This window comes from Euleptes europaea, chromosome 9, assembly GCF_029931775.1.
Source record: "Euleptes europaea isolate rEulEur1 chromosome 9, rEulEur1.hap1, whole genome shotgun sequence".
NCBI classification, from domain to species: domain Eukaryota; kingdom Metazoa; phylum Chordata; class Lepidosauria; order Squamata; family Sphaerodactylidae; genus Euleptes; species Euleptes europaea.
Genome location: NC_079320.1, coordinates 23261295 through 23276799, shown reverse-complemented (window position 1 = coordinate 23276799; position 15505 = coordinate 23261295). Strand labels below are relative to the sequence as shown.

General features: G+C 48.7%; 1 protein-coding gene across 1 annotated transcript in view; it reads left to right on the top strand.

The window, feature by feature from the left end:
* Nucleotides 1–8371: 8371 nt before the first annotated feature.
* MANBA (mannosidase beta) overlaps nucleotides 8372–15505 on the top strand; it is a 64088-nt gene continuing 56954 nt past the window's right edge. Inside the window, exon 1 of the mRNA XM_056855223.1 lies at nucleotides 8372–8572. Within this exon, the coding sequence (XP_056711201.1) occupies nucleotides 8372–8572 (201 nt within the window). The remainder of the gene's footprint in view (nucleotides 8573–15505) is intronic.

Genomic DNA, 15505 nt, shown 5'->3' with positions numbered 1-15505 from the left:
TTCAGCTCCTGAACACAGTACCCCAAACCAGTTTCTGTGCTTGTGCAACACTGGAATTATAGAATGCATGCAGCAGATGCTATATTCACTGTCAAATCCGTTTGAGGTGGGCTTAATATCCCAGGACTGCTGTTGGTACTACAAGCAAGGAAAGAGGGACCTTATTTCATATGATGCAGTCTTGCCCAGTGATAGTTGCACTGTGGCATGAAGTGAAAAAGCACATAAACACCTGTCAACAGTGTGTTTACTGCTGGGCCTTTTGAATCATGAATCACTTAGGTTGCTTTCGCACATGTTGGATAATGCACTTTCAATGCATTTTAAGAACGGTTTGCAATTGGATTTTCCTGTTTCACAATGTGTGTGAAAGCAGCTTAGAAAGAACCAGTGATGAATCTTGCTGGTGACAGCAACAGCCAAAAGATTAGTTCTGCGGTGTTAGAAATCCTGCTCCACATCACAGAACTTTAGCAAGAAAGGTTGTTGGACTTAGCTATGAAAGAGTGCATAGTGTTTTCTGGAAGAGGTGCATATAAGAAGAATGAGGGCATTTGGCTGGACTTTTTCCAGCTATATGGCTTGGGATGATTCGTGGTTTTTGTGGGGGGGGGGGCATTTATTAGGAATTGATCATGTCTGTTCTTCATAAATGTATTGAAGTTGAGCAGCCAAGTTAATCTTGTTCACAAAGGCATGCCAGTAGGCACTAAAGTACCTCTAGGCAAAAGAAAAAAGGTTATATTTGCTTGGGACTCTACCCATCCTTTTTTATGGCTAAGAGGATAGTAGCATTTGTCCAGAATATATGGTTTCCTTCACGCTTCCTAGGGGAAACAGCAATAAAGTATTGCTGACTCACCTGGTAGTAATTTAATACCCAACTCCAGCTGGTCAATTGCAGATGGTACTCTGATAAGAACATGCCAGCAGGACACTAGTAACAAAGCACCATGTTTCGCCTTCCATGAGCTTTTTAGCATTTGGGGACAAATACACTCACGAGCAGTGAACACGAGAAAGTACTTTTTCCTCAACCAGTAATTGCAGTGTGCCTTGACCTGGATAGTTCAGGCTAGCCCCACCATGGAAGGTAAGTAGGATTGGCTCTGGTTAGTACTTGGATGGGAGACCACCAAAAAAGTCAGGGTTGCTACTCAAAGGCAAGCAATGGAACATCATTTTTGCTTCTCTCGCATTCAAAATCCTCTGGGGTTGCCATAAATTGGCTGTGACTTGACAGCACTTTACACGCACACACACACAATTAGAAGAAGAATAGCTGGTTTTTATATGCCGACTTTCTCTACCACTTAAGGAAGAGTCAAACCGGTTTACAGTCACCTTCCCTCCCCACAACAGACACCCTGTGAGGTAGGTGGGGCTGAGAGAACTGTGACTAGCCCAAGGTCACCCGCTGGCTTCATGTGTAGGAGTGGGGAAACATCCAGTTCACCAGATCAGCCGCCTCCACTCATGTGGAGGAGTGGGGAATCAAACCCAGTTCTCCAGATCAGAATCCACCGCTCTTAACCACTACACCACACTGTGGAATTTGCTGCCAGTGGATGTAGTGACAGCTACCAGCATAGATGGCTTTAAAAAGTTATTGGATGGATTCATAAAGGCGAGTCCCATCAATGACGACTAAAGGGATCCTTCATATTCAGGGGCAGAAGGGAAGACGGGAAAAAACTTGGCCTCTACGCACTGTTTGCTGGCTTGTTTATTTACATTAATTATAGTCAGCCTTTCTCACTGGGACTCAAGGCAGATTACACAGGGATGCTACCCCGTGTGAAACAGGGTGCTTGACTGAATGAGTTACTGGTCTGATCTTGCATTCTAAGCATATAGCTCTCTCTCCAATACGGAGTCAGCAGAAGCTAATCCAGAGAGGCAGGATAGCCAAGTTAGTTTGCCACAACCCCCCCCCCCATAACCCACTGTCCTGTAATAACTTGAACCCTAAGGCAATATTCAAACATCATTGGAGATAGTGTGCTACAGCAGTCATTCCTGAATTGGACAATCCTGTGCAGATGAGCCAATCCATTTGCAAACAACTGCTATAGCGTAACAACAGCACAATTTTCTCAATAACACGTGAATGTAGCCTGATGTTTGTGGTGCAATCCTCTTATGTTCAAATTGGGCTTTCTTTTTAATTCAGCCATGTTTTCTCTCTCTGAATGAACTGCATGATTATAGGTCAACTAGTATGATCTGGCAGCCCCAAGGAGACAAATTATCACACATGTCATCCTAGACATGGAAACCATTGACTTTCACTAACATGAATTGAAAAGAACCCCTGTATCTGGTTGTGTGAATGGGCTTTAGGTTGTATCTGGAACTCTGTGAATGAGCCTTCCCAGCAAATACAACCTGCTTCTTTTAAAAAGAAAAGATTCAAGCTTTTTAGTCCGCTTGCTGCCGAGGACTCACACTGGAGGAATGTTTTCTTTTGAAATAATTCACTTCGTAATTCAGAGGCCGTGGCAATCCGGGTGATGCTGGAAACTGCAAATTGGCAGCTTTGAAGCCTTTTCACTATATTTATTCAGCTTTGAAATGGACTGCATTGATTTTTAATACTGCTTAACATTTACAAAGTTGCTTCAATTGAAAGTCCTTGCTATAGAGAGCCAGAATTCAAAGCACAAAGGATTTTCTCCCTGAGAAGGCTTGTGCCAGAAGAACAGTTTTCTGATTATTTATTCCTGTCCCTGAACAGCATAGTAAATGTGAAAGATAAGTGTCTGTTTTTGAGTTTCTCTAATGAAGCCTGACGTGTGGTTAATGAAAAATTTGAAAATGAAAAATTTGTAGAAACTGAAGTACAAGGTGGAGATGATAATTTGTTTATATATAATTTAGCGTCCTTGAGATGGGTCTACGTTGCTGATTCTTCTCCCATAAGGGGCCTTTATACCTACACAACCCTGACCTGGATAGCCCAATCTCATCCGATCTCAAAAGCTAAGCAGGGTCGGTCCTGGTTAGTATTTGAATGGGAGACCTCCAAGGATTACCAGGGTCGCCACAGAGAGGCAGGCAATGGCGGAACACCTCTGAACATCTCTTACTTTGAAAACCGTACAGGGTTGCCATAAGTTGGCTGTGACTTGGCAGCATTGTCTACCACATACCTACAGATCTTCTCAAGCTCTAGCCTCAGCTTTAAAGGTCCTGCAACCAATTTCAGGATGTCTGGAAAAGCAGGGAACCTTGGGTCCTGGGTCCCTACCTGGCATATCTTCCCTTATGGTCACATATCACTTGCAGGTTCTCCTCAGTTCCCGTGTCATACTGAGCCCAATTTGTATCACAACTGCTGTGTGTAGCAGAAGGGGCTTCAGCCTTCTACCATTTTCCTGACTTGAAAATCTCCTGTTGTGTGTGGTGTGTGTATGTAATTTGTATATACGCTGGTCTGTGACTGTAACAAAGATTGCTGATTGCTGAATTGGCCTGTTGGAAAAATTAACAAGTGTACACGTGGGTTTTCCCAACAAACCAAAGAGCCCCCCTCCAGGACCACTGTGGGTCGAGAAATGGTGTGTGTACGTGTGGGAGGCTGAAGCCCCCTTCTCCATGAGTGCCACAGTAGCAATCTGAATTGGGAACATGCAAGTCCAGCTACACAGGACGCAGCTGCGTACACAGCAACGCAGGAAGATTATGATGACTTACCAAGCAAGGATGGCTAGCCAGTATGCTATAACTGTGCCTACCCACACAGTTGCAACTAATATAGATGATTAAGTACCTCCCTCCTCTTTTCACTTACATGTATGAATATTGCTGAATAATTTAACACTGGTTTATGTATTTCCCATAAGTCATTCTTAGTTCAGGTTCACAGAGACAATGGATATTTTTAAATGTGTATCTTACGTAAATGAGAACAGAGCCATTTCAGGCTGTAGGTGGAGGGATTGTATTTATAATAGAATCATAGAGTTAGAAGGGGCCATACAGGCCATCTAGTCCAACCCTCTGCACAATGCAGGATCAGCCTAGCGCATCCCTGACAAATGTTGGTCCAGCCGCTGCTTGAAGACTGCCAGAGAGGAGGAGCTCACCACCTCCCTAGGCAGCCGATTCCACTGTTGAACTACTCTCACACATTTTTTTCCTGATATCCAGACGGTACCTTTCTGACTGTAATTTAAACCCATTATTTCAGGAGCCTCTTCCATAAGGCATATGGGGAACAGGCATCACTGAACTCTTCTCCTGGAAAACATTTTTCTTTTAAATATGTGGCATCATACAAACTTGCACACTGATTCCAAGCCCTGAACTGCCGGCTCGTCTGGTCTATCCTTTTAAAGCTGAGTGTTGACAATGCAAAACACACACACACACACACACACACACACACAGGTGAAGCTTGGAATGCTATTTTATTTCTGTATCCTGCCTTCCTTCCCAGACCTCAAGATACTTCCCGGGCACTGATCTGATCTAGGTGTGCTTAGCTTCAGCAAAAAATGCTGCACTGTGTGTCTTTAGACCACGCACGGGTACAGGGCTAAACATTACCACCTGCCAGCCTAGCCTGATCTCAGAAGCTAAGCAGGGTTAGCCCTGGTTAGTATTTGAATGGGAACCCACATAGGAAGTCCCAAGTTGCTATGCAAAGGCAGGCAATGGAAAACCACCTCTAAACATCTCTTGCCTTGACAAAGCCTTGTGGGGTCACCCTAAGTTGGTTGCGACTTGACAGTAATTTCCACTACCAATCCTCGACTATCAGAAGCAGTTCTGGGGCTTGCTTCAGAGGCTTTTGCCGCTACTGAGGTAAAACCTCACCCCTTAGATAAAGTGAGGTGCATCATAAAATGACAACCTCCCTGTTGCTGTCCACATTCAGGAGGATGAAATTTAAGGTACAGTAAAGCCTGTGCTACTAATGCATGCTCAACTGACAAAGTGAAACCAAGTGCTAACCAGGGCCCTACTTTCTCTCCAGATGGAGGGTAGAGGCCTGCCAGCAGAAGCCAAACCTACAAGACAAGTCACAGACCGTGCAAGACTGAGCCGAGTTACCCCCTTTAAAGTCAATTTTTAGAAGGGCCGGACTTGGTTTAGGATCGTGCTTGGCGTAGGATGGAAATGCACTTCCATCCAGGTAGCCACGCTACTTTGCTGCAGCCAAAACATCAAAGAGTCTCATAATACCTGAGGAGGCATCTACACATCATTGGAGATTATGCTATTGTTGGGCTATAGCAATAATTTCCAATTGGGTACCCTGTGCAGACAAACCAGCCCATTTGCAAATGCTACAGCACAGTGAAACTCATTGGCTCCAGAGTTGTATGTGGCTCTTCTGAGTGTTATTCCCCAATGTGGTGCCCATCCCATATTTCAGGAACGTGGGCAAAGACATCATCCTGTGAGGCTTGTGGCTGGCAGGTGATTTCCACTTTGAAATAGCTGCAACTGTGAGCCACAGATGTAAATGAAGGGCCTGTCCTCTCCGACAACCTCCCTCCCCTCCTCTGCAGCCTCTGCACTCTCGTCCCAGCCGGGGGCAGCTGCCAGGAGGAGAACAAGTTGGCTGTAGAAAGAGTAAAACCACCACCGCTGCAGCCACCCAGGCAAAGAGCAAGTTGGCCCCAGTGGGATGCTGGTGATTTTACTCCCTTTCCTCCACAGCAAGCTTGTTTTGTCTTGGCATCTCATAAGAAAGGCCCTGCTGGATCAGACCAAGGCCCATCAAGTCCAGCAGTCTGTTCACACAGTGGCCAACCAGGTGCCTCTAGGAAGCCCACAAACAAGACGACTGCAGCAGCACCATCCTGCCTGTGTTTCACAGCACCTAATATAATAGGCATGCTCCTCTGATCCTGGAGAGAATAGGTATGCATCATGACGAGTATCCATTTTGACTAGTAGCCATGAATAGCCCTCTCCTCCATGAACATGAACACTCTCCTCTTACAGCCTTCCAAGTTGGCAGCCATCACCACATCCTGCGGCAGGGAGTTCCACAATTTATGCGTTGTGTGAAGAAATACTTCCTTTTACCTGTTTTGAATCTCTCACCCTCCAGCTTCAGGGAGAAAATTTAAAAATAATATAAAAACTGTGCGCCGTCAAGTCACAACCAAGTCATGACAACCCCAGGGCCATGTGGTTTTCAAGGCAAGAGCCAATCATAGGTGGTTTGTCGGCCTTTTGGGGCGGTCTCTCATTCCAGGACTAGCCATGGCCACCCCTGCTCAGCTTCCAAGCTCTTAGGCTGCTACAGAATTTAAAGCCAACACACCATTCAAACGAGCACAATGTGAGGGAAAAGGGTTGCCACTCCAATTCTGCCAGGCATCGGTTAGGACCGGAAGAAGGCCTGGTAAGCTTCCCTCCCTTTAGCAGGGCTTTGATATGCAGAATCCAGCCGATGGAAAGGGGCATCACGCTAAACAACCTCACCCAACTGCTGAAGATCAAACCCGAACAGCGTTAGAGGAGCCTTCGGATGGAGGCGACCAGCTTGGAGGTAAAGGGCAACAAAGATAGTGAGGGGTCTGGAAACCAAGTCTTATGAGGAAAGGTTGAAGGAGCTGGGTATGTTTATCCTGAAGAGAAGACTGAGAGGGGATATGATAACCATCTTCAAGTACTTGAAGGGCTGTCGTATAGAGGATGGTGCTGAGTTGTTTTCTGTTGCCCCAGAAGGTTGGACCAGAACCAACGGGTTGAAATTAAATCCAAAGAGTTTCCGTCTAGACATTAGGAAGAATTTTCTAACACAGCGGTTCCTCGTGGAACAGGCTTCCGCGGGAGGTGGTAAGTGCTCCTTCCCTGGAGGTTTTTAAGGAGAGGCTAGATGGTCATGTCAGCAATGCTGATTCTATGACCATAGGCAGATGAGACGGAGGGCATCTTGGCCATCTTCTGGGCATGGAGTAGGGGTCACTGGGGGTGTGGGGGGAGAGGTAGTTGTGAATTTCTGCATTGTGCAAGGGGTTGGACTAGATGACCCTGGTGGTCCCTTCCAACTCTATGATTCTATTAAAGTGGCTTGCTAAGAGGGAGAACTTTGAGAAACGCTGGCTGTCAGGGGTTGTTAAGGTCCCTCTTTGCCACTGGCGGGAGGTTTTTGGGGCGCAGCCTGAGGAGGCCGGGTTTGGGGAGAGGAGGGACTTCAATGTAGAGTCCAATTGCCAAAGCGGCCATTTTCTCCAGGGGAAATGATCTCTATCGGCTGGAGATCAGTTGTAATAGCAGGAGATCTCCAGCTAGTACCTGGAGGTTGGCAACCTTACTGGCTGTGTCTGTTTGCGGAAACTCACGCATAAAATGCAATGGCCCAGATCCTCTCTTCCCCCCTCAAGGTTGCTAAAAGCTTCTCTCCGCCTTTGGAGAAAGGCAACCCTTGGCAGGCCCGCCAGTAGAGTTGCCAACCTCCAGGTACTGGGAGAAACAAAGACACCACTGTACAAGTATCTGGAGATTTGGAAATCAGTACAGGAGTGAAAATAATTTAAACAAAGTGCATTTTTTTTATAAGCTACTACATGAATGTAAAAACAACACAAGACAAAGTGTACAAAAAAGACCTACAAAAGCCATCTATAAATATTCATATGTACAATAAGTAATTTTTCAAACTTTCAAAATTGTCTCAGATATGGCTTCTATCTTACTACATGAGAATTGTCTTCAAAAAGAAGAATTGGTACTCCTATCTGAGACAATTTTGAAAGATTTGAAAAATTAGTCTTATTGTACATATGAATATTTATAGATGGCTTTTGTAGGTCTTTTTTGTACACTTTGTCTTGTGTTGCCTTTACATTCATGTAGTAGCTTATAATTTTTTTTTTTTTTTGCACTTTGTTTAAATTATTTTCGCTCCTGTACTGATTTCCAAACCTCCCGGTACTAGCTGGAGATCAGCTCTGACAACCGACCATCCGCCGCTCAAGCTCAGTTCCCCTGGAGAGCGCGGCCGCTTGGCCAACTGGACTCTACGGCACGGAAGCCCTTCCCTTCCCCAAACCCCGCCTTCCTCGGACTCCACCCCAAAAAATCTCCCGCCGGGGGGGGGGGCGAAGAGGGACCTGGCAGCCCTACCCGCCGGGCGGAAGAGCGGCTTCACCCTGGCTCCATCCCCCAAACAGGACGCAGGCGCTTCCTCCACCACCCTCTTTGCGCAAAGGGCCAAAGGCGCACGGGTGGCTCCACCTTCCCGGGGGCGCTCGGCTGATCCGGACCAACAGGGAAGAGAGGAGGGGTCTCGCCGGTCCCCGGGCTGTCCCCGCGGGGGGGGGTCTCCTCCCCGTCGCCTCCCCCCCTCCTCCTCCTCCTGCCCCAGCCGCCGCCCGCTGTCCGCCTGAGCTGGGGGCGGCGCGCCATGGCGCACGAGCGCCGAAGGGAGCCTTGGCGGCTCCTGCTGCTGGTGGCGCTGGGGGCGAGCGGGTGGGCGGCGGCCCCCGGAGCCCGGCGGAGCCTGCGGGGGCGCTGGCGGTTGCGCAATGGGAACGGCTCGCTGGTGCTGAGCGGGGAGGTGCCCGGCTGCGCGCACACCGCCCTGCTCCGGCAGGGGCTCATCCAGGTACCGTGCGAGGCCCCCTGGCCGCGGCGGCGGCGGGTTGATCTCTGGCCAGCGGGTTGCCAACCTCCAGGTGGGAACTGTGCAAAGGGGCAGCGCGTGGCTCCAAATGTAATAATAAAGTACGATAATGCCAAAATCAAAAAATGTCTTGGTATAAGAGTTCTGTTCCTTCAAAACCAACCAAATTTATGAAAACCACAAGACAAAAGATTCAATCGAATTGAATAATAGATTTATAGGATATAAGATGCTGTAAATAGTGAATACTAGACACCAGCAGAATGATGTAAATATAGCTTTATTTGTTACTCTTCTCTCCACCCTTCAAGGTGGTAATATTAATTATACTGAAACTGTATAACATTATGTGTACCCACTTTTATTTTGCCTTATCCCTTTTTCCCTTCTGTACTCATTTTTATAAGTTAAAACTAATAAAAATATTTATTAAAAAAAACCAACCAAAAGCATAATAAAGTACGATAATATCAAAATCAAAAATGTCTTGGTATAAGAATTATATTCATTCAGTATTATATTATGAATTATATTCATTCAATTATATTCATTCATATTCATTCAGGGCTTAAGCCCTGCGAGGCTATTACATTTCTGGTTGGTTTTGAATGAATGGATATAATTCTTATACCAAGACATTTTTGATTTTGACGTTATCGTACTTTATTATTATTATATTTTGAGCCACGTGCTTAAGCCCTGCGAGGCTTTTACGTTTTTGGTTGGTTTAGAATGAATGGATATAATTCTTATACCAAGACATTTTTGATTTTGACGTTATCGTACTTTATTTTTATTATATTTTGAGCCACGTGCTTAAGCCCTGCGAGGCTATTACGTTTTTGGTTGGTTTAGAATGAATGAATATAATTCTTATAGCAAGACATTTTTGATTTTGATATTATCGTACTTTATTATTATAATATTTTGAGCCACGTGCTTAAGCCCTGCGAGGCTTTTACGTTTTTGGTTGGTTTTGAATGAATGGATATAATTCTTATACCAAGACATTTTTGATTTTGACGTTATCGTACTTTATTATTATTATATTTTGAGCCACGTGCTTAAGCCCTGCGAGGCTTTTACATTTTTGGTTGGTTTTGAATGAATATAATTCTTAAACCAAGACATTTTTGATTTTGATATTATCGTACTTTATTATTATATTTTGAGCCACGTGCTGCCTTTTTGTACAGTTGCTACTATTTTCAGCATAGGTTCCTTAACCTCCAGGTGGTGGCAGCCAGGAGATGTCCCCCTATTACAACTGACCTCCAGCCGGTAGAGATCAGTTCCCCTGGTGGAAATGGCCGCTTTGGCCATTGGACTCTATGGCATTGTTGTCCCTCCCCTCTCCAAACCCCGCCCTCCTCAGACGCCGCCCCAAAAACCTCCCGCCGGTGGCGAAGAGGGACCTGGCACCCCTATCTGAACACAACTCCAGCCTGTTGTGTTCCTTCAAGGAGACATGGTCGTTTCTTGGCTTCTTTAAAATCTGACGCTAATTTGATACGAAAACGGATGGGGGGGAAATAAGCATAACGGTTTTCACACGTGATGCTAAAAAGTGCGTTCCAACGACTTGCCCCACAACTATTAATTTATTTACTTCATTTATCCCCCCCTTCTCCCCAGTGGAGACCCAAAGCAGTCTACACCCTCCTCCTCCTCCATTTTATCCTCACAACAGCCCTGTGAGGTAGGTTAGCCTCAGAGTATGTGACTCTCCCAAGGTCACCCAGCAAGCTTCCGTGGCAGAGTGGGGATTCCAGCCTGGGTCTCCCAGATCCCTGTATGACACTAACTGCTACACCACACTGGCTACACGTGGTTCTGGATGTGGCCACAGTGGAACTGTTTGAACCTGTCAGCTGACGGGTTTGAAATGTGTGGTGTCCTATATAAACACACTTCACTGTGCACATTGATGTGTTCAAGCATTGGTTTGGGTGTGTGTGTTTCTGCCCCTCCACGTGAATGGGCCAGACTGGTTTGCTGAGTGTGTTTCGATGCGGCAGGGCTTGTGTGGAATGCCCACATGGACACCAGTGTGTTACCTGTGGCTGCCATCACATGGTTTTGGCCCTGTGTGATTGTATCCCACATCTGAGTGTGGTTTGAAACCATATCTGCGTGGGGTCATATTTTAAGTCTTTGCCCAAGCTGCTTTTCTATCTTAGACTACTGTTAGTTACTCACGTCTCCTCATTGTTCTAATGTTGCAACTCCCAAGTAGGGAAAGCATAGGTGAATAAACCATTGCAGGTCAAACACCAGCTTATTTATAGTGTTTCCTGTTACCTCAATTAACTCTTTTTAGTGGGGTCTGTTATAAATCAATCAGTGATGGGAAATTATGTGCCATCCGGGTGTGTATGAACCTACCTAAGAGGTACCCTAAGAAAGGGTTTATTTACCGCTACCGCCACTGTTACCAATGTTCATTTCACTGCAGGGCAGGCATTTAGATGAACTATATGAAGCCGCTTTATACTAATATGGGAAGGGGCTGTGGCTCAGTGGTAGAGCCTCTGCTTGGCATGCAGAGGTCCCAGGTTCAATCCCCTGCATCTCCAGTTAAAGGGACTCGGCAAGTAGGTGATGTGAAAAGAACTCTCTGCCTGAGATCCTGGAGAGACGCTGCCAGTCTGAGTAGACAGTACTGACTTTGATGGACCAAGGGTCTGATTCAGTATAAGGCAGGTTCATGTGTAATGTCACTTACACACAGGTAGTTTGCCCCAGCTTGGGTGCTCTTGGGAAGTGGGTTTTTGCTTGGCTTCTCAATGGCATCACAGTGCTTTCATATGCCTCCCGGGGTTGCCCCATCTTTTCTGTGATTTTTCCCAAGCTTGCTTTGCTATGATGCTTTGGGGAAGATCTCAGCAAAGCTTGTGTGACACCCATGGTGGGGAAGTCTGGATGGTCCCAGCCTGGTCCAGCCATATTGGTGCTGTTTCCCATGCCCTAGTCCCCTGCTGTCATTTCTCCTGCCACCGGAGGGCTTTTTTAAAAATCAGAAATTGAATATCTGTGAGGGTCTCTGTCTTTGTGTCTCTGCTTTCCATCACCTGCTGTGTTATCAGTGAACTCGTAAAAGCAGTTCACACCTTCTGGTCTCAGGCGCCAGGCCTGATGGCCCATGTATCTTCCCCCCCCCCCGCTGTTCTTCCTGCCAGTACTCCCTCAGGCCGATGCGGCCTTGGAAGTGTGATAGCCGCCCAGACTTCCTGGGATCTGTCTGATGTTTTGTATTATGCCAAGCTTGTAACTTCCCATAACAATAAGTGTGAACCCCAGTGCCCCAGTGCCCTGGAGTCAATATATTCTGTAAACCCGTATAGCCCCTCACTTGCAACTTTCTACCTGTGCCTGTCTCATCTCCTGAAGGCTTCAATAAATCGATTGTTTCTGTATCAACGTCTGAGCAACTGATTTGGAGAAGCAAACTCAGAGAGGGGGATCTCTCACATTAAGTTGCAAGTCCTTGCCTCTCGGACTGCAGCTGTACCGCTTTGGACAGAATGTCAGCCGACGAGGACACCACCCCTAACCCCGATGCCCCCAAGGAACCGGACGAGCCGGAGAAGCCGGACCCTAAAGAGGAGGGAGCCAAGCCAAAGAAACCGAAGGGTCGCGCCCCCGACCAAGATCGGGACGGACGTCCCCGGGGGCTCACTTATTGGCTGGACTCTCCCAAGGGCTGGTCGCTCTCGCGGACTGCGGCGAAGGATCGCCGGTTGGCCTTCCCCAGCACGGGACTCGAAGGGGACCCGGCCCGCAAAGAGGCCCTCATGGAGGAAGAACGAAAGCAGTGGCAGGAAGACCGCCGGGCTATGCAGGAACAGATGGAGATCATGCAACGCGTAATGGGTGAGATGGCCACGACCCTAGATGCGCTGAAATTGCAACCTCCAGCCGGTGCTCCCCCAGACGGGGCGCCAGTAGTTCCGCCCGCAACCCCTGCCCCCCCGGCCCGTCGGGACCTGAAAGTCACGTATGACGGGTCGGGAGACCAGTTGACCTTTTTTATGGTCCAAGTAGACATTTTTATGCGGGAACAAGGCCGAACCTTCGTTTCTGAGGAGTCCCGGGTGCAGTACGTGGCTTCCTTACTGCAAGGGGAGGCGGCTGCCTGGATGGTGTTGCAGTATGAACTCCGCTCGCCGGTGCTGCGAACCCTGGACGAGTTCATGGTAGCACTCCGAAACCGTTTTGAGGACCCGACTCTAGGTGAGCGGGCTAAAGCCTCCCTGATGCAACTGCGCCAAGGGACTAAGTCGGTGGCGCAGTATGCAAGTGAGTTCCAGTCACTGGCTAGCCGAATTCTGGACTGGAGTGAGGCTACCTTGGTACAATGTTTCAGGGAGGGTCTCAACCCAGACCTCCAACATTGGGCCTTCATGCAAGGGAACCCCCCGGATGTGGAAGGTTGGGTTCGCCATGCTGCTGACATCGAGAATCGCAAACAACTCCTGAACTTGTCCAAGCAACGGATTGGGCGAGACCCCAGGCCCCGGGGTGACCGTGGCCGGGAACTCCGGCAAGGGGGTGGCGGGGTCCTCTCGGCCGCGGAACGCCGCAAGCGGTTCGAGGCCGGCGTCTGCCTGATCTGCGGGGGAAAGGGTCACTTTGCATCGCAATGCCCCTCTCGCTCAGGCCGTCCGACCCCTCCCCGCCAAACCCAGGCCGAGCCGACGAAACCGGCCGCCGACAGCCAGCCTCGCCGCAGAAGTGGACCACTGAGCCGGCGCTCCGGCGCACCCTCCGCTCTCCACGCACGTCCCCAGGATGGGGCATCCGACTCTACGGTCCCATCGGGGTCCCGGATTACAAATACCGTCTTTGATTCGGACGGCTCCCCGGAGGCCACTACCCCGTCCCCCTCTTCCAGCGAGGAGGAAGAGTGGGAACAGCCGGCAAAAAACGCCGTCGGTCTGCTGTAGAGGGGGCTCCGCAGCAGACCGTCCCTATCGTTGTGCAAGGAGCTCCACCGATGGTAAGCGCCCAAGAGGACAATGTATTTGTGCGTGTCCATCTGTCCCTACCCAAAGGGGGTCCCCCGTTAGAGGTCCCCGCGTTGGTCGACTCGGGGTGTGCCCGCACCATGATAAATGAGGAAACTGCCAAGAAGTTGGGTGTCCGGCGCAAGCGGCTTCCGGGACCCCTCCGTTTTTCCCAAATGGACGGGAGTGACTTTAAACGGGGCCCGGTGACCCACAGAACTGCAGCCGTGATTATGTCCGTGGGGGAACATTGGGAACGGTTGTATTTCACTATCGCCCCTATTGTAACCCCTGTGGTGTTAGGGATGAACTGGTTAAGGGGGCACAATCCCTCCATTGATTGGGTTAAACGGGTGCTTTCCTTCCCCGAAAACCCCTGTGGGTTGCATGACAAGGAACGGGTACTCAGGACTCCAGCCGCCGCACTGGTAGGGTCCCCCGCCCCAGTCTCTCCTCAATTACCCTCTGAGTACTCGCAATTTACTGATGTTTTTGATGTTAGAGAGTGCGACGAACTGCCTCCCCACAGAGAAACGGACTGTGCCATCGAGATTGTAGGGGAAGGCAAACTGTCTAAGGGAAAGGTTTACCCCATGAGCCCTAGTGAAAAGACAGTGTTGCGAGACTATCTGGATGTCAATCTGGCGAGGGGTTTCATACGCCCCTCCAAGGCTCCTTATTCAGCCCCAGCTTTCTTTGTAAAGAAAAAGACGGGAGATTTAAGACTGTGTATTGACTTTCGCAGACTGAACGCAGTCACCCAGTCTAATGCTTACCCCCTCCCTCTTATTCCTGACCTTCTAGCACAATTAAAGGAGGGCCGAATCTTCACCAAACTGGACTTGGTAGAAGCCTACCACCGCATTCGCATCAAAGAAGGAGACGAACCCAAAACGGCCTTTTCCAGTTGTTTTGGGATGTTTGAGTACCTAGTCATGCCGTTCGGACTTTCGGGGGCTCCGAGTGTCTTTATGCAATTAATTAATGAGGTTTTGCATGATTTGCTGTTTCGGGGGGTGGTGGTATTTCTCGATGACATCCTTATTTACTCTGAAACCATGGAAGACCATGTGCGCCTAGTGCGAGAGGTGCTCCAGCGGCTGCGGGAGCACAAACTGTATGCTAAGGTGTCCAAATGTGAATTCCACCAACCCTCCATTACATTTCTGGGGTATGTGATCTCCCACCAAGGGTTGGAAATGGACCCCGCCAAGGTCCAGGCAGTGCGGGACTGGGAACCCCCCACTACCCGCCGCCAACTTCAGCAGTTTTTGGGGTTTGCCAATTTTTACCGGAACTTCATTCCTAACTTTGCCCAAGTTGCGCTTCCCCTCACTGCCCTGTTGCGTACCAAGGACAAGGGGGCTAGCGCCGCGCTTCCCTCAGCCCGTTTGCAATGGTCCCCCCAGTGCCAGCTAGCTTTTGAACGTTTGAAGCTACTTTTTTCATCCGAACCCGTTTTGGCTCACCCAGATTGCACCAAGCCTTTTGTGGTGCAAGTGGATGCCTCGGATGTAGCCATGGGCGGGGCCCTATTGCAGAGGGATGAGGGGGGACGGTTGAGACCATGCGCCTACTTCTCCAAGAAGTTTTCCCAGTCTGAAATCAACTGGGCCATTTGGGAGAAGGAGGCAGCAGCGGTCAAACATGCCCTTACCATATGGCGACACTTCTTGGAAGGGGCCGAACTGCCATTCGAAGTGTGTACCGATCACAAGAATCTTGAGGCCCTCAAGGGGGCTAGAAAACTCAATGCCAAACAGGTTCGGTGGGCCCAATTTTTCGCTAAGTTCCGGTTCACTCTCAGACATGTCCCTGGCAAAGAAAATGCCCTAGCCGACGCTTTGTCACGACTTCCCCAGTATCGCAACGATTTCGATCGCCCAGTCGACTCCCTGTTCACTCCCGA